This window comes from Saccostrea cucullata, unplaced genomic scaffold, assembly GCF_032062105.1.
Source record: "Saccostrea cucullata isolate Sc308-1 unplaced genomic scaffold, CSIRO_AGI_Scuc_v1 ctg2372, whole genome shotgun sequence".
Lineage (NCBI taxonomy): Eukaryota > Metazoa > Mollusca > Bivalvia > Ostreida > Ostreidae > Saccostrea > Saccostrea cuccullata.
In genome coordinates, this window is record NW_026928602.1 from 314,180 (window position 1) to 334,879 (window position 20,700).

Genomic DNA, 20,700 nt, shown 5'->3' on the forward strand with positions numbered 1-20,700 from the left:
AGGCTCACGACCCACAATATACGACAGAGTGCGAATGTGAGCAACCGTAAATGCATAATATTTTATGCAACATAATACTAGAGAACAGAAGCACAAATCAAATGAGCAATTGTTCAGCCACACTCACGTATGCTTCTCCTGTCGAGTATACATGTGAGGACCATAAGCAAGGCTCACCAATAACAGGGGCTTTATGCATAATAATGTGAGAAACCAATGAGATAACGCACACAACAAAGTATTGCAGATAAAATGCGTACACACAACAACTTGTGAAATATAAACAAACAGCACAAAAGTCTAGGGTCAAATGATTGTTCCGAATACCATAAACAACACCATTAATATTAAACAATGTTAAATAATATTGTCAGGGTGTTATGCCCTGTAAAGATACGTTAAAACTTAAAAACTTCCACGTCGAGGGCAAATAACAATGGATTCAAATGCACCCTATCACAGAGCATAAGAGATCTGCTGTTTTGCCAAAAACCGCAATGGTGCCAAAAGGTAATCTTTGGATTGCCTCGGCATAAATGTTCAATAAGTTTGTTAACTTGACGAACAATGTTGTTAAAGAGTTTCCCACAACGGCGAGAAAACCTTCGCAACAATTGACCAATAATGATATGCTTAACGTTGTAAGCTTGAACGCTAAATGAGGCGAAAGAAACTATCTAATTGCTAATTTGATATTTGCAACCGTTGCAGGCATGGGCCTAAATGCTCCAGGGGTCAGCCATATCATACATTCTAGACCTCCATCTTCATTAGAGAAGTACATGCAGGAATCAGGAAGAGGTGGACAGACGAGCAGAGCAACACTATACTTCAACAACAGTGACATTGCTGCCAACCGACCAGGAATGACTGATGAAATGAGACGTTACTGCAAGAGTGATGACTTGTGCTTACGATTATTATTGGTGAAACATTTTGGCTTTTCAGAGACTTTGTTTGAAGGGGGAAAGAAAAACTGTTGTTCTAGTTGTAGAAATGATGAATAGTTATTCATCCATGTTGTTGGATACTATACAATTATGGACTTCAGTGTAGGTCGATATGTGGATACAAGGACTCATGGCAATTGATATTGACCAAAGACACAGAAAGTGATAGCGACCGAGCTACGAGGTCACTATCATTTTCTGTGTCTGTGGTCAATGTCAATTGCCTTGAGTCCTTATAACGACATACTGACCATTCACTGAAGTCCATAATAGTTATATTATATGATTACTCAAATTGAATGCACTGACACAGTCCTAACTGAACAGACTTGGCTGTCATTACGTCACAATGGTTAAATTTACGCTTCTTATATTATGACGTCACGAACTGACGTAACTTTAGTGCCACCGTGCAGCTTGTCATGCGATATTATTTTCCGCGGACGCGCTTTCGCATCTATATCACAAAAGGAGGAATATCACGTGACGTACTATCAGCCAATGAAAACTACGAAAACTAGAAAACTGACCAGTCAGCAAGGGCCCCGCCATGGGGTAGAATTAAAAGGGTGCAGCTTACAGAATGATTAATAAATGTACGAAGAAAAAGCAACAGCAACTGTATTCTTAAAATTTCAAGATAATTCCTGAGTATTCAAAAACCTGAAAATAATATCCTTGTATTTACATTAGGCAGTAAAGAACAACTTAACATTGAATGTATATTTAAACAATTATGAATCTTTTGTTATATAAAATGCCAGCCTTCAATGAATGCAAATATCATGAAGGCTTGACCTTAACTTCAAACAAACAGCAGTTGCAGACAAAGGTTTTCATTAATCTTAAAGTGACAGATAAAGAAAAGCCTACTAAATTTTCTGCAGCAGGCTAGATAATTAATCCCAAGGGATTAATTGTACCTCTCTCATCATTTTCTTCTAAATTTACAATAAGAACTTTTTCAGTATTAATGATAGAATGGGGTTTTTATACAACTACATTAAAAATTAAAAATATTCTTGAATTAATATATTTTAAAAAAAAGTGAAAAAAAAGTACCCTGGTAAATCAAAAAATCTTCTTTAATCTATTTCTTTTTTTTAGAATTCAATGAAATCATAACTATCAAACAAAAATAAATAATAAAAATTTATATTTAAATCCACATTTCAGAGTGTTCATAGCATTCCAAATTGATTTAACTTCAAAACAAACTTCATTTGCAGACAGAGGTGGTAATTAATCTCAATTGGACAGATAAAGATAATGCTCTGGATTTTCTTCAGGAGGAAAGCTAATTAATCCCAAGGGACTCCTAGCAGCATTCAGTTTACTGAATGGGAACATCTTCAGCAGTTATCTCTCTTTGCCTATGCATTCTTATATAAAGTTAAGGAATCTACCCCACCACCCCAGCTCCAAACCAAGGGACATAGAGAACCAAACTTAGCATCAAAATATGTATTTCTGCCTACTGAACTACCGTACCAAATTTGTACTTGATTGGGCAACCATAAAAAAAGTTGCCCGTTCATTCTTATGCATAGTTAAGGAATCTACCCCACCACCCCAGCTCCAAACCAGAAGACATAGAGAACCAAACTTAGCATCAAAATATGTATTTCTGCCCATTGAACTACCATACCAAATTTAAACTTGATTGGGCAACCATAAAAAAAGTTATTAGAAAAAAACAGAAAATTTGTGGACGGAAGAGTGACAGACGGACAGACAGACAGACAGACGGACGGACAGAGTGATTACTATAGGGCACCCGCAAATCCTTGCGGGGCCCTAATAATCTTCTTATATAATATTGTGTATTTTTGAATCAACATTCTTAAGTGAATATAGCACCTATTGACTAAACTTACAAGTCCAACGTAGCTGTCAATTCTGAGAATATGTACATGCATTGTTTGTTTGTTTAAGTAACACAATGAGCAAAACTATTTTGAGGATTAAGCTTTGTATTTTTTATCAACTTATAAATAACAAGTTTTCAAATGAAAGTAGAAATTTTAAATATTGTTTTTGTTTCTATCCATCACTCAAAAAGAGAACCAGTATCATCACTATCACTATAACCACCCTCGATATCACGAGCGTCTTCTTCTGTTTGGTCAGAAATCTGTCCCCTACGTAATCTCTGTGCCGTTCTTAGGACAACTTGATGAAATTTCTCCCTGTTTACAGAGTAAATAGGATAAGCATTTATTCCCTTGTATGATTGCAAACTTCTCCCTTGGTTACTAAATGGATCCAATTCCCTGGTTTTCTCTAACATATACCTTTAGGTCACTTTCCAGAGATCTTGATTTATGTGTTATTCTGAGCTCACAGATCCCTGCTTCTTCATCAAAGTGATGGACCACTGATTCGATAACTGGTGCAGCTTTAGAGATTCCAACAATGGCATTTTCTGTTTTATTGGAACCAAATCCTCTGATAAGTTCCTTTAAAAGTTTTACTTTTTCTATGTCTGCTGGTTTGTTTTTTCCAATGCGCCCACTTTTATTGATGAATGATGCAGCTCTCACGTTCATTGACATCTTTGTAGAACTAATGTAGTCAATGCATTCAGCAAGATATTTTAATATAGTTGATAGTTCTGAATGACAGTAAAACAAAGGAATCATTGTTTTTAAACATACATTTGTTCTTAATATATCACCGTCTTTGATGGCATCCATGACATTCCAAAGAAGAAATACATACTGTAGAAAACACGTAGAGTAATTCTGAATGTCATCAGTTTCTTTGTTAATTCTTGTTGCAGATACTGTATCTCCATTTACAGTAAACTGAACCGATTTGCCAATTGTAAGCAAAGCAATAGGTATTTGTACAATGGTAATCCTATTTTCTTGTCCCTTGCGCAAATTCAATTTGGCATATCCATTTTGTACAGGAGCTTGTATCAGTAATTCAGTGCTCTGAATTTTAACTTTCAAGTCCAAAATCAGAGAAGACTCATCATTCTCCAAATCCTGCAAAACAAGGATACATGTATACAGGGAAAACTGTTTATAATGAAATTTTTAACTTACAATAACATATGAGTACTTAGCAATTGAACAGTTGCAAACCATTATTTTATTTGATAGGTTTGTTATGACTTTGGTTTTCAAGCAGTTAAAAATACCGGTATATGCAACATGAGCATGCACTACCTAAATACTAGTAACAAGAGACTCATAGGCCACTTCACTCACCTGAACACTTTGGCTAAGAAAAAGCAAATTTCAGTTCAGTGCTGATAAGTGGTCTCCTACTTATCCCTCCCCCCTTTGGCAAAGGGGGACATGATTTAAACAAACCAAACTGAAACTACACTAACTGAGTATGCTTCCATATTTTGACTAATCAGTGGCTTTGGAAAATTTTTAAAGGTTTTTTTTTTTTAGACATTTCATCATCTAGTGCAATCCACATAGTTAAGATGTTAAATCCACTTGCTACACTAACATCATCCCATTGAGGGTCACGTCAGAAGTCAAATTCTATCAACCAATCAAATTGTCGCCTGCAAAAGTATTGTACATTTGCTGAAGTGAATAAGTCTCCAGTTGTTCTGAATTTAACCTCGGACGTGACCCTCTATTGGATGTTGTTAGATGTTAATGTAGCGAGTATGGGAGTGAATCTTACGTCTAATTTTAATAATAATACTTCTTATCCCAGGGAAGATGATTTTTAAGCGGTTAGCTAGCTAACCGCTTTATGGCATGGCTCCAAAAACCGGAAACTTCCATAAGGCGCTACCTATCGACATCGCTTTATTGCTAGCGCTCTCGAGCGCTAGCAACTACGTTAGTCCAAAGTCCTTGAATACGCATGCTCGCCGTGCATTCTGGGAAAATTGTGAAAACTACCATAGATAGACCGTACGATAACAATTTCGTTGTATCATTAAATAACTTTGTTTATTTATTGTGTAGTTTACACTTTAAAGATAACTACATAATTGTAATACTTCAAATTTTCCATTTTTTCTGACGGAAAAGCCCGAGTCATTATCTGATTGTTCTAAACAAAGACAAGGAAAGTTTTTTGCTAGCGATCGGCTTCACGGTCGGGCATTCTGGGAAAACTTCATACGGTCTAGCTGTCTGTGAAAACGACCATAGATAGACTGTATACTATAACAATTTCGTTGTGTCATTAAGTAGCACGGGTCTTTTCTGTTTGATTCTGAAATTTGTTTATTTACAGTGTAACTTACACTTTAATGTAAACTACACAAGAAAAACTTATTTTCATATAATGCTAAGATTCTAGACATCTAGCTTGCGAGTTTTACCACCTTCCTGGATAATGCCGTCAACCTCATGAAAAATCTCTTCTTTTCTTTTCAAAGTTTATTGAATTGGCAAGACACAATAAGCGATTGATAAAATGTACTTCCACACTAATATAATTTTAATTCTATAAAATTCACTACACAAAAGATTATAACTCTAACTATCAGACTTTATACTAATTAAACATTAAAGACTTCAGCAAAATAAATTAGTTGACCACGAACCTTCCTTTCTGTATTTAAAAATTGCTACGGCGATAGCTCGCCTATCTTTTTTTTAAAAAGATAAACTTGTGGCACGTAACCTTATCCTTCTGCAACCAAAACCGGAAACTTCCACAAGGCGCTACCTATCGACAACGGTAACTTCAGCAAAGCGCTTCCTATGATTTGTATACTGCTGGCGTAATACGCCCCCTGGTGAGAGATTGACAATATGCTGTGTATGAAGAGTGGCTATTATAACGATTATATCGAATTCTTATTAGTATTTACCAGAGCATTGACAATACTTAGAACACTAACTTCAAAGAACTGAGAATTTGGTCCTTATTACATGTACATCGTGCGATCGCGATTTATAGCAACTGTTAGTTTATTTTTGAAAGTTTTTTTTTTTTTTTTTTTTTTTTTTTTTATTGCCCCATCACATGTCCAAGTATATAATAGTGCCAGGGTTGGGGCCCTGGGTTCACTAAGTAACATACATGATACACATATATATTACACAATCATAATGTGACAGGACATTTTTTTTCACATATCATTCACACACCTTTCGCTACATAACATGCATATGATTATATTTTTAATAATATTTAACAACTGAAATCTTAATATAATCAGTGAAAAGTTGATGTACATCTGTAACTGCATTGTTTTTTCAAAAATATTAATCATATTAAAACATTATCAAATTCCATCGTTTTTTAAAACTGTCCATTTCCCCATTTTTCTTATAAATATATTTTTCACAATTAAAATAATACATAACCTCTTGTTTGACCCTCTCAAAAGATGGTACACATTTTTTGCATCTATTTCTATAAATATGCTTTTTTATTATACATACTACTAAATTAAATATATTGTTATATTTATAATGTTTTCCCAACAAAACATCAACTTTGTTTAGAGATATATCAACTCCAAACTGTTCTTTCATCCAATCCAGTACATTTTCCCAAATTTCTGCAACACACTCGCATTCCCAAAAAAGATGATAAAGTGTCTCTGGGTGTTTCTTACAAAAACTACATAAATCTGAGTCAGTAACACCAATTTTGTGTAAATATGTATTTGTAGCTAAAATTCTATGTACAATTCTATAGTGGAACCATCTTAACTGTATATCATTTGTTATGTTAAAAAACAGAATGTTTTGTTTTTTCCACCAAAATTCATCAACATTGTTCTAAAATGTTTTCCCATTTCATTTCACTTTTTGGTTTTTTGTATTTCTGACTAATAAAAACATCATAGAAATCTCTTGCACCTTGTTTGCTTTTTGTTATTGTTTGTAAGAATTTTGGAAAGAAAGGTTGATTTCTTTGAATTATATTATGATCATAATTCAACTGTAATTTTCTAATACAATTTGTTATGCCTAAAAACATTGTAAAAGGTGTTTTTAAATCATATTGTTTACAAAAGTCTTGGTATCCTAACAAAGTCCCATTTGTATCATAAAAATCAAAAACAAATTGTATACCTTGTCTCAGCCATGACTTATAACAAACACTTCTGTTGTTTATACATATTGATGGATTATACCATATGGGACTTAAAATAGATGTTTGATCATCAATACATAATCTCAAATCCAACAATGCTGAAAAAACATCATTCCAGAAAACATTTTCCGTATCTTTCTTAAGTTTTTTTGAAAAATCCCTACCATAGATAACTAAATATTTAATGTCAGGAATTAAATCTTTTAGCAATTCTTTCCAGGCTGATTTACATGAAATATCAAACAATCTGCGAATCCATGTAATTTTTAAACTTTTACAAAATGAATCAAGACATGTCATTCTCATACCACCGTTTTCATAACTTTGGCATATAATATTTTTAGCCACCCTAGCCGTTTTGGTATTCCAGATATAATGAAAAAATATAGCTTCAATTTCTTTGAGTTTTTCTTTAGAAGGGCTCGGTAAACTAATTAATAAGTGACTAAATTTAGGTAAAAGCAAGGTTTTTACTACTGTTATACGACCTGCCGTTGATAAATGTCTTCTAGACCATGATGATATAAGCTTTTTGACAGAGTCAATCTTTGGCAAAAAATTCAAATCAAACATAGTGTTTGTGTCTAGATCTACACAGTATACTATACCTAACACTGTAAATGGTTCCTGTGACCACATCAAGTTTTGATATTTATCACACAAGTTATCATCAGTATGAACAGTAGATCCAATCCTAATACATTGAGTTTTATCATAATTTGGCTTCAGTCCAGAGAATTTGGAATACTGATTGACTAAAGACAAAGCTGATCTAATTGAGTCTTCTGAACCATCCATTAATAAAACTGTATCATCAGCATATTGTAGTAGTTAATATTCTTTATCTTCAATAACAATGCCCTTTATTAATTTATTATTTCTAATCATAATTCCCATTATTTCTGCACATAGTAGGAACAAGTAAGGTGAAATTGGGTCACCTTGCCTACAACCTCGTCCCATTTGGAAAAATTCAGAAAAAATACCATTTTGAATAACACATAACTTAGGTTCTCTAAACAAAATCTTTATCCATTTTAAAAAATTCTCACCAAAATTAAAAAATCTGAGTACTTTAAAAATAAATCTCCAAGAAATAGAATCAAATGCTTTCTCAAAGTCAATCAATAGAACAAGACCTGAATGATCATTCTCTTTACAATAATGTATGATGTCATATAATAACCTTGAGTTTTCACCAATATATCTACCAGCAAGAAACCCTTTTTGATTTTCATGTATTACTTTTGACAGAATTGGTTTCATTCGATTTGCTAAGACACTAGATAAGAGTTTATATGTAATGTTCAATAATGTAATTGGTCGCCAATTTTTTAATTGTTCCCTTGGCTTATTGCCTTTTGGTAGAATAGAAATAATTCCAAGCATCTGAGTATAAGATAATTGACCTACTTCATAGCTGTAATTAAAGGATTTGAGAATATATGAATTAATATCTGTCCAAAAAAACTTGAAAAATTCTGCTGTAAAACCGTCAGTTCCAGGTGTTTTGTCGTTCTTAAAATTTTTAAGAGCTTGAAGTATTTCTTGTTTTGTAATTTCAGCATTTAAAATGTTTTTCATATCATTATTTATTTTAGGAACCTCAAAGTTTTGGAATAAGTCTTAGAGATTTACATCATCAAGCTCCTGATCTTTGTTTTCATATAATTTTTTGTAAAAGTTCCTTACTTCTTCTAAGATATCTGCTTGCTTATTTACATATTTACCATCATTATTGATTAAATTGCTAATATTTTTATTGACATAATTTCTTTTTTCTAAGGCACAAAAATATTTTGTAGGTTTCTCCCCATCTTCTATCCATTTACAATGACTTCTTAACAATAGCCCCTTCAATTCATATTTTCTAATTTCCTCTAATTCTGTCTCAAGGTCACTTATCATATCTAGATAAATTGACAAAGGGTAATTATTATACATATCATGTAAAATTCTAAGTTGATTTCCAATCTTTGCTTTGTGATCCCTCCTTTCTCGGGTCAAATTTGCAGATAATTGTATTGCCATATCCCTTATTTTCATTAATAGAACATCAAGAAAAAGATTATCTGGTATTCCTAACATTGATTCATCAATACGATATTCATTATCCGTTTCCCTTATAATTTTTTTAACATTTGTCACAAATTCTTTGTTTCTCAATAAGGAATTGTTAAAACGCCAGAATCCCTTTCCACGTTTAAATTCATTAATAGTAATATCTAATTCTATGATAGAGTGATCAGTCCTATAGCCTGGCATCATGTGAACATCATTTATAATTGATAAGAGTTCCTCTGATACTAAAAAAAAGTCAAGTCTAGCCTGTTTTACTGGGTTCTTCCTACTCCATGTATATTTTTTAGCATCTGGGTTTTTGATTCTCCAAGGATCTACTAAATTGAATTTTGATTTTAATTTTTCAATTTCAAGTTTATTTTTGGGATTGTTTTCTCTAACATAATTGTAACAGTCTAACTGGTAATCTTGTACTACATTCCAGTCTCCACACATAATTATAAAGTCAGTATCAAAAAAATCATCCATTTTATCACTTATTTCTGCATAAAATTTAGGATTATCTTTATTGTGACCATATAAATTAACCAAAGTGATTGAGTACTTGTTATCCACCATTATATTTGATATAATGAAATTCCCCTCATTATCACTATAAACTTTAGAAATTTTTATTTCATTTGTGTTATTAAAAAGGGTTAAAGTCCCTCTTGCATCTGATTTTCCTGAGCTGATGAGTATGTCATTACCCCATTGGGCATAAACTGAATTTTTCTCTAATTCTGTACAGTGGGTGTCTTGTAAACAATAAATAGATGATTTAAAATTTCTTAAATAGTTTAGGACATCCTTTCTTTTCATAGAATCATGTAAACCTCTGCAGTTTACAGAAGTAATTTTTAACTTAGTCATAGATTACACTACACAGTTGAATAAAGGCAAAAAAAATATGCATGTTGCATACTCTCCATTCTTTCACACATATATCAAAAATGAAAAATACTTCCTGTATGGTAACAAAACAAATCAAGAAAATTCATGTATTACATCGCATTGGGTCTTTTTAATTTAACTTAGCCACCTAAATAAGATAGTGAACCGTAGTTCTCTCATAGAAAAAATAATAATAAATACAAGCTCCTCTAAGAACTTCTACCAGTAATCTTTGTAATCTTTGTTGAAATTTAGGTATTTATTACATTAAAAAGAAAAAACCAATATGTCCCCATGTAATTTATACAGCAAACCATAAGCTGCCAAACAAATATATATCCTGAGACATACTACATGTAGATATGTTACAAGTTATCAACTATGACATAACACAGTAGTTCACAGATAACGATACCAAAAATTCTCAATATTTTACAAGTTATTAACAACTAAGGCGTAACTCTGAATTTTACAGATATCATCCAAAGCTCAAAACACTGGTATTTTACTTTTAAACATCTGCAGCATACCTTAGTATATCTTTCTAATAGCATCTAAAACATACTTATTATTTGACAAGTAAACAACACGATACCAACTGTAGCATAACTCATCACTTTACAGATATACAAAACCTTCACCATATCATACTCCTACAACCTGTCATCTCCTGCAAATAATCTTGTTCTTATCTAGATCAATTAGAAGGAATCACTAAAAGCGAGCCATTCTTTTTCTCCTTTTTGTCGATACTCCAGAATCACATCGTCTTTCGTTTCACGGATTCTCGTCTTCATTCCTGATTTCCTGAGTTCATATGCTTTTTGAGCCAGCTCTGCCCTCTTTCTCTTCAAATGCACGGGTAGATCTGTTCGTATTGCATAGCCTTTCGGTAGGGTAGTGTTTCTGGCATGATTTAGTATCATATTACGGTCCTCCATAAGAACGAATTTAACAATGACTGCTTCTGGTGCTTCAGGTTTGTAACTGCTGTTGGGGTTTTTTGGAACCCTATGAGAGTTTTTAATCATTATAGACTCTGCTGTTGACATGCCCAGTTTTTCACTCAAAAATTTCACAATAACCTCGTTTGAAACTTCATTCTCTGCTTTAGGAATGCCATAAAATAAGAGGTTGTATTTCCGAGATCTTAACTCTTGGTATGTAATATGATCTTGCAGTTCTTTTAAAGAAGCCTCAAGAAGGCTTACCTTTTTACTTTGGGGTTGTATAACCTCTGTGTTTAGCTTTTCTAAATCAGTTAATCGGTCATCTTGGTTTTGAAGCGCTGTTTTCATATCAGTTATCTCCTCCTTAATAACGATCAGCGTTTCCTCTACTTTTTTGTCAAGCGCAGTAAGCCTCTCGTTCATTGAACTCTCCAACTTCTGTATTAGATTAGAGAAAAGTTCCTTTAACTCTTTATTTGACACCTCATCATTTTGCGCACTCTCCTTCTCCGTATCTTTTCTCTTCGGCATCTTGCACGAGCTTCCCGAATTTCCTTGTGCAAAGTAGTGACTTACAGTCTGTTGCATTTAACAAAGAGGAAAATACCTGAAATTCACCTAAAACACGAATGTCTTCACGTAATTAAGAAAACTATCTGCAATGCCTCGTATCAAATATTAATGTTCACTTAGGAAAACAGAAAAAACGACCCTCTGCTCCTTCTCACTTCACGCCATTTGCGCAGCCACACCGGAAGTCTTATTTTTGAAAGTTGAACGATACGGTTAATTATAGAGCAGGTTGAAATTATTACAGACTGCAAAAACATCAGCAAATCTCTCGATCAAGTTTGATTTTCCTTGCCAAAGTATTAAGAAACACCATTTATTAAGTTAAGTAGTACCTGAAAAACGCTTTTACAAAAACACCGAATACATCTGTAAGTTTTACACTTTTTCTTAATCTTGGCAATTAGCAAAAATTTAAAATATATACTTAATGCTTATTTATAAGTTTTGAAAATTTGATCAATTCCTAGGGAACGTATTATTAGCTGTGAAAATACTTTTTAAATTTGAATTTGTCCAATTCTTCGATTATTATTTTGAGCGTTTGAGAAGAATTAAATTAAAATACAGGTGTTTAGAGGCACATTGATAGAAAAGAAATCAGTGTATATTGTTTAACCGACATATTGAAGAAAATGACACTGATAACTTCTTAAGTTACACTGACTATTAGTGTACATTTGAATTTTTAAATACTAGTATTGATTGATTAGACAACTTTCCTTTTCACATGTTTTTTTTGAGAACAATATTGCATGAAGAGTATATGGCAAAAACACATTATATGTCCTTATCTAGACATATTGTGCAAGACTTCTTTTAAATGATTCTCATTTACCATTTACTTTATTCGAAAAGTCAATAAAGTACATTTCATAAAGCTTGATAATCTTGTTTACTCGCCAGTCTTCCTGTAGAAGTAGTAGTTCATAATATTACTAAACGGAAGTATTCAGTATCTGTATCAAAATACAGAATGGTCAATGATCGATTTAAGAAGAAAAGCTGACTCCCGAAAGTTCAAGAGGTGGGATCCGTTGCCTAGAAGAAGTAAGCATCCCTCTTTGACAGGTTACACCCGCAGTGAGCCTACACATCTGGAGCTCTCTGATATCAATTCATTTACAAAGTCTCTGCTCAGCCATCCTTTTTTCTCTGACTAGCCAGCTGTAGATCTACACTACTCCAAATCCATTAATCTAAAGAATTTAACATGTCATTTTTTTCGTTGTTTGCTATAGTAGGCTTTACAATTACCTAATTTCAGATTCAATAGAGCATGAAAGACAATTACATTTTCAACATCAACATAATTGTTTTCATCCAGAGAACGACTGGATGCCACCAAGAGAGAACTTTTAAAAATGCACTTCCTGTCTTTCAAACTGAAGAAATCTCTTGTTTAAATTTTGAAACATGCATTTCAATCTAATTAAAATTTATTTAAATGTTCCAAATCCGCTACCGCTTCTCAAACATCCCATTCGGGGTCACATCAGAGCGACCTTTCGATTATGAATACATGTACTAGTAAACACAAACACTTTGGCCATGTAGATTTAAGCCTCGGTAAACATTTCTCAAATTAATTCCACGGCTACATATCATCATTATTGATACTGTCTTACGTTGAATTAAAGTAATTTTGGAATAAATTTCATGTATAGTCTGCAGTCTGGCATCTGAACGTGAATAATGCAAACGAAAGATCACAAACTATACAAGATACCCCACACGTCATACATAACACAGCTTTTGCAATGCATATTTTGTATACTACAAAACTCCTCGGGTGTTTTGGTTCGGTGGTGAAAACAAGAAACCCATCTGAACTATAGCCAAGATTTCGGAGGAACCATTTTCTTTGGCTAATTAAAGATTCACTCTTACATGACCCCAAATAGGATGTTGTTAGATGTTTGAGAAGCAGTAGTGGATTCGGAACATCTAATTTTAATTAGATTGCATCCATCTGTGACATCAGTTTGGAATGTTATTGGTTTTACTATTAAGTAAAGTATTACAAAAACAGAATGTCTGTTTTTTTTTCTCTGATGACATTGGACAAAGATATGCATACTTAAATATCATCATTTCATGCACTAGTTTCGGTACATATTAGATGAAAGCATGCTAACCGCTTTTCAGTACTTTCAGTACTTTGATCTTAAATGTGAATCTACAATACACTAATTTAAAAAACAGAGGATGCTGCTTCTCAATAAGTAATATGAATTATCAAGACTGGAATTTGAAATCATTTTTCCTATATATTTCTTAACATAACTTAGATTTGATAGTTTGGTCTTTCTTTACACCCATCCCTCGTGGTCATGATTTGAAGAAGTTCTAAGAAGAGGAGGACATTATGAAAAGTTTATGACAACTACAACAACAGACAAATTTTGATCAGAAGAGCATATTTCAGCCTTCACCTTTGGTGAGCTAAAACCTACAGTGGAATTAAAATTTGAATAATGGTATTTTGTAAGTTAGAATGTCGTATGAATTAAAATGAGCAACTTACCCAAAATCTAGCTAATATCTTATCAAGGATTTTGTCCATTGTTTGATGAAATATCTTTTTACGTTTTTCTTTGTGGAGAAAGTGCACATTAGTTGGTAAATAACTTTCAGGAATCTCACTTGATTCTTCAGGCATGTCAAAATAATGCAAAGTAAATTCTCCGAAAAGTCCTTTTCCTACAGTTGTAACGAAGTCCTCGTGAGCGGCAAACCTGCTTTTCACTTTCCCATTTACATTGGAACGTAAAGAATCTTGATCATCCTTATATTTTAGATATATTAATTCAGTACACTCATCTCACTCTCAAGGGTAAAAAAGTTAATTTTTGTTGGATTCCGAGCCACATCGGCATCCCTAGAAACACTAGGGCTGACAGTGCAGCAAAAATAGCACTTCAACATGAAATTACTTTATTCAAAATTCCTTACACTGATTTGAAATATCTTGTTAAAATTTACGTTCATTCTCTTTGGCGAATTTATTGGAATTTTTTATGATGAAAGTAAGCTTTATGCTATCGAAAACAAAGTTAACAAATCATGTGACTTCGGTCTGAAACGTCAAGACGAAGTAATTATATCAAGAATACGTATTGGTCACTCTAAAGTTACACATGCATACTTACTGAATCGGGAGTCTCAGCCGGAATGTATATCCTGTGATTGTCCGATAACTGTGAATCATATTTTATTAGAATGTTCTGATTTTACGCCCATTCGAAGTAAACTTTTTGGTAATGCAAAAACCATATATGAACTTTTTACAAATGTTAATGTACATGCAATTTGGGAATATTTACGTGAAACTGATTTTTACAATAAAATATAAAAATGATTAGAGCACTTTTTTGAAATATATTTAGATCATTTTATTTTTAACAGTTTACATATTCATAACAGTTTACCTATTTTTAAATTTTAAGTCCGTCGGATGGGACATTAAATGGTGCCCCGTGTCAGGGATAACAACCCCCTTAGCACGCAAAAGACCGTTTCTCTGGAGTTCGAAAAAGAGTAGGCTCATTGGGGGCCGCCAGAGAAACCAAAAACTTTCACAAAACCGGTCAATAAACAAACTTGTCCGCCGAAAATGGCTGAAATATTGCCGCCTCGGCGTTAAACAATATAAATCAATCAATCAATCAATCTCGCGAAATGTGTTCATTTACTGAATTACCCTCTGGAAAGGATAGATCGTGTATGATTCTAAATTCTCCGGGTAGCTTCTTTGGCACCAGCCCTAATGGCGAACAAATAAAATTGTCAAAAGGTTTAAGTACATAAGGACCTGAAATACGATTGAGCCCTAATTCCGTATTTAACTTGTTGTTAACTACCGTTGGACTTCTCCTAACAGATGAGTGATTGTTCTTAAGGATATCCGATCCTCAACCAGGAAGGATAATTCCAAAAATTAATATTTAATTTGAAATGCATCAAATTGAAGCTTGAAATGAAATTTTTTCATGCAACAATTTTTCATTTTATTCATCTTTATATGATGCAAGGTTTTTGGAAGTCTTAAAAGGAAAAAATTAGTACAGTTTTAGAGAAATAAGATTTTCTTGAATTAAGCCTTAGATACCAATGCTTATTACCATGATATGAAATCAGAAGTGATTTACGGTGTCTTGCAATGATAGCAAAAGCCTTCTACGCTGTGTATTATGGAATACATGATGGAAATAGAAGACAAAAAATACAAAATACGTATAAAAATCATGACAATTTCTCTGAATGCCTGGATACCTATCGTTCTTTAACCTAAAATATATTTGTTGATCAATCTGCAATGAAAATGCATTGCTGATATTCCAATTCGCTTTTTCTGCAAAAATATTGGAGATTTGACAGTTTTCCCTATATAATATGATTAACTTTAATCTTAAACTTAAATTTACATAACTTTGTGGATTCAGAGAAACTTTTATGAGTATTTTTGATTACTTAACTGCTAATTTTATAAACCTGAAGATCGGACTACCTTAACAGAGGTTGGCAGAAATTCACTGCAGCCCAGTTTAAAACCAAATTTAAATCCATCAACAAGAAAGTCAAGTAAGACCCTGTCATAACCTTGCAGTTCCTGATAAAGAACTTCATGTTTTATTGTTGTTGGTACTGTTTGGTTTCCTGATAGAATTGTTTCGGACCCATTTGTGACATTTATTTTTGGGATGCTGCTCGCCGCAGTATTGGCAGATGTGCTTGTATTTACATGGTGAGGTTTTACAAGGTTTACCATTGTTGTAGTTGTAGCAGAAAAACTCCCACTGTTTTGTTTTTGACTGGTTGAAGGGGTACTGGGAGGAGCGAAATGAACGAGTTAGAGTGGAGGCTTTCACCATATACTCAGTAATGGGAAGTTGCCAAGGTACCTTATTTGATTGTCGGAGTTTTCTAAAGTTTTCATCATAATATCTCCAGGCCCCATCCCCATTAGAACTCCCAATTTCCCTAACAGTGAAACAATATTTTAGTAGATTGGCATGCTCTTGGGGTGACTTCTCGGTGTAAATTGACATGAATATCAAAAATGCTGATGTCCACTGATGAAGTGACATCACTGACTGTTTTGTTGACTGAGGATTTAATTGAATAGCATTACTTTCTATTTGAATTGAAATGTTTTCGTCTTTGAAATTTGGAAGTAAACATTTGAGGTCAATGAATTGATCATTCCATATTGTCCCCCGCTTGAAAAGCTTTTGCAATGAAATTTAGTACAGCAACTCCCTATGGACTAAAGAAGAACCCTATTGATTTTAAGGTCAAAAGGTTAAAGGTCAAGGTCATAAATAAGCAATTTCTGTCTGTTATAACACTCGTTTCCACACGATATCTCTAGAACCATTTGAGCCATTGCAATGAAATTTTACATAACAACTCCCTGTTGCCTAATGAAGACCCCTATTGATTTTGAGGTCAAAAGATCAAAGTTCAAGGTCGTAAATTTATACATTCTGTCTGTGTGTAACACTATCATTTCCGGGCGATATTTCAAGAAGATTTTGAGCTTATGCAATGTAATTTTATACCAAAACTCCCTCTCTCTAAAAAGACCTCTCTCACCCCTCTCAAAGTGCCCCACCCCGTTTGTTTTATTAGTATTTATAGCATTACATGTCGCTATTTTTAGTACAGGGCATGAGGAGAGTTATTGCTTATAAAACAGGTTCTCGGCGGACTTTATGTTCTTATTACATCTATTAGAACTGTTTAATAGAGGCTAAATAAATCAAACACAACGGATTGTGTAAAATTTTGACAGTACCGAACATGAATATATACATGTATGTGACTTCACTTTTGCATAAACTGGTCTAGACGTGAAGCGATTCCGTGGTCTAGTGGTATGTCTCTTGCTTCATTTCCGAGAGGGCCCTAGGTCACATCTCCGACGATCAAATTTTTTCTCGAAATACTTTTTTTTTACTAAATAATAGTATATAGCACGCGAAATGAAAAATTTACGAGGTCTGGCTTGTACAAACTCATAAAATCATCATTACAGTGTGATAAATATTCCATATAAAAAGAATCTTCTATACACATAATAAAGAATAAGCAATTAAATCTTTATATCCATAATGGTATATTTTATTTGCTTCAGTATACATGCATGTAAACATTTAATAATTCTACAAATTCAGTGAGGGGGATCCGATTTCCCCCCCCCCCCCCCTCCCCCCGAACTGCGCATTTTTTTACTTTTTCCTTAAGCGGGGGACACAAATTCTCTGAATTAGCTTGTTTTATTTTTATGCGAACTGGAACGTTAGCACCCAGAGGGATACCATTGTCAACTGATAACGGGGCAGAATGTGTGTTGTTACTGTTTAATGTATCTGCCACCGACTCACCTGAAAATAACTGTTGTAGGGTGTTTACCAAATTTAGACTACTTGGATCGCTAGAAGAGGTACTAAGAGTCCGTGATGCAGAGGGTACAGCCTGTGAAGTAGAGGGAGTAGCCTGTGAAACGATATTATTTGCGGAAGCACTGCTTGGTGTCAAAGCCTGTTGCTGTCTAAGAATTGCTGCTGCAAGCTGGTCATAGTCAATTTGAGGGTTGTTGGTGCAGCTCACTTGAGTAGATGATGAACTGGCATCAACTGCGTTGCCCAATGCCGAGTCTTTGGCTGCGTAACCTCATCCTCTTTTTTGGTGGCATATTTTCTACAATAAGTCTAAGCAGTTGTAATTGCCACAGATGATAATATAATCATGATCATAGTATTAGTAATGTTAGCTATTCAGCTATAAGCACATGCTATGCACCAACATGTTTATATATTTTCCATCTTTGTCATTTGTGAATAAAATCTTCATAAGGCATTTCTAAGCCAATCATATCACATTATAATTGTCTGCTTGAAACAGGTCAGTATCATGGTCAAATCAAAATTCATTATAAGTTGCAGCTAATAAAAAGGGGAAAAAAATGTGCTCAATCCACAATGGAAATGCACTAGAAATAAACAAACCTAGCTGCAACTTAACAATATAATGACATTGACAGGCAACTCTCTTTTGTTTTAAATAAATAAACAGATCCTCCCGACCTTCATTAGATATCGGGAAGATTAAAAAAAAAATAAACTGTTACCGTCATATGCCTAAAAAAAATTTAATCACAACCACGTGTTTCGGATGTTAAAATATAATGGGCACCCGATCCCGATCAAGCTGAACCCGATCTTAACATGAGTTCGATCCCGATGTTAAAACAATACATCGAGAACAACTGTAATTTTTATCTTTGTCAAACAATGTAAAAAAAGATTGTATATAAAATATTTTATGAAACATGAAATTTTATTTATGCTAATTGAATTAGAAAAATCACCTTCAGGTCTTTGCCTTCTTATGATGATTTGTTGTACAACTTTGTGAATTTATGCACAGTTTTTCAACAGATCGTGTTATTTGCTCTGCAACAGAAATCTGAGTTTTATGTGGCTTTTTCACAGTTTCTGGGGTAGCCATTGGTAATCTTTTCCTTCGAATGCTTTCACGGAATTTTTCATAATTTAACAAGGCAGTTACTCTCAACATAGAATAGTTTAAAACAGTTCTATAGCATTTCTCACAAATGTACACTTCGCCACTATTTTCAAAATCAGAGTAGTTGATACTTAGAATGTTTTCCAATTTTTCCACAAAGGAATCTTTGCGAGATTTATTTCAAAAATATTTATTAGTCTCGTAGGTATTCCAAAGCATGTTACGCAATTTTTGGGATATAATATTTTGATTGGTGTTGTTTTCTTCTCCATACTGATAAAAAAGTTTCACAACTACAGATTACGTACTGTAAATAACATAAAATTTACTTCCGAGGTTTAACAAAAATATAGATCTATATACTAGACTTCAGAAGATACACAATATTTATTTAGATACACATGTTGTGGCCCAATGGGTATAAAAACAAACGAACAAGAAAATTCAATCTATGCAATGTTTAAAAAAATGACATTATAGCACAGGGGCTTATTCTAGGCGTAAAATTATTATTTATCTTAACAAAAAAAAATACATATAGGGTAATTATAAGGTAGAGCTCCTGTACTTTACAGTTAACGTTAAATGGGGACACGTTTCAATTAATTAAAACTCATTACAGAAAAGTGTGTGTTTATTCACTTCTATATTCTACATGTATGATAATCACGTTTCATTATTTGCATATAAACATAAAAATATATTAAATATTTACCTCCAGGCTTATATCTCGAAGAGATAAACTAACCCATGCTTTAAGCCGTTTCTAACAAATCCGCCATTTTTAGCTCTACTGGTCAGAGACCAGAAGAGCTTATGCGATAGTAATGCGTCCGGCGTCCGTCCGTCTGTCTGTCTGTCTGTAAACAATTTTTCAAAATACTACTCCTCCTACAGTTTTGATCTGATTTCAATATAACTTGGCATATAAGTAGACTACACTAAGATACACAATTCTGTGTATCAGATTTTGATTTCGACAAACGGTGTTGGCATTGTTACTAAAAATAGAAATTTCTGTGAAATTCTTTCAAAATGCTACTCCTCCTATAGTTTTGGTCTGATTTCAAATATAACTTGGCACACAAGTAGACTACACTAAGATACATAATTCTGTGTATCGGTTTTTGATTTCGACGAACGGTGTTGGCGTTGTTACTAAAAATAGAAATTTCTGTGAAATTCTTTCAAAATGCTACTCCTCCTACAGTTTTGGTCTGATTTCAATATAACTTGGCACACAAGTAGACTGCACTAAGATACATAATTCTATATATCGGTTTTTGATTTCGACGAACGGTGTTGGCATTGTTACTAAAAATAGAAATTTCTGTGAAATTCTTTCAAAATGCTACTCCTCCTACAGTTTTGATCTGATTTCAATATAACTTGGCACACAAGTAGACTACACTAAGATACATAATTCTGTATATCGGTTTTTGATTTGGACGAACGGTGTAGGCGTTGTTACTAAAAATATAAATTTCTGTGAAATTCTTTCAAAATGCTACTCCTCCTACAGTTTTGGTCTGATTTCAATATAACTTGGCACACAAGTAGACTACACTAAGGTACATAATTCTTTATATCCGTTTTTGACTTCAATGAACATTATTACCTTGGTTAATAAAGATAGCAATTTCTGTTACTCTCAAAATGCTACTTCAAATACAGTTTTAGTCTGATTATAATATAATGTGGCA

The 20,700-nt window shown here is 33.4% G+C and overlaps 1 protein-coding gene and 1 pseudogene across 1 annotated transcript; both read right to left on the minus strand.

Moving 5' to 3' along the window:
* Positions 1–2,901: 2,901 nt before the first annotated feature.
* LOC134278131 (uncharacterized) lies at positions 2,902–14,206 on the minus strand (annotated as a pseudogene).
* LOC134278130 (uncharacterized) lies at positions 10,443–11,656 on the minus strand. Its single transcript, XM_062760449.1, has 2 exons — positions 11,156–11,656; positions 10,443–10,955 (listed from the first exon to the last, which is right to left on the minus strand). The coding sequence occupies exons 1-2, from the start codon at positions 11,480–11,482 to the stop codon at positions 10,920–10,922; spliced, it is 363 nt and encodes a 120-aa protein (XP_062616433.1). The 5' UTR covers positions 11,483–11,656; the 3' UTR covers positions 10,443–10,919.
* Positions 14,207–20,700: the final 6,494 nt, after the last annotated feature.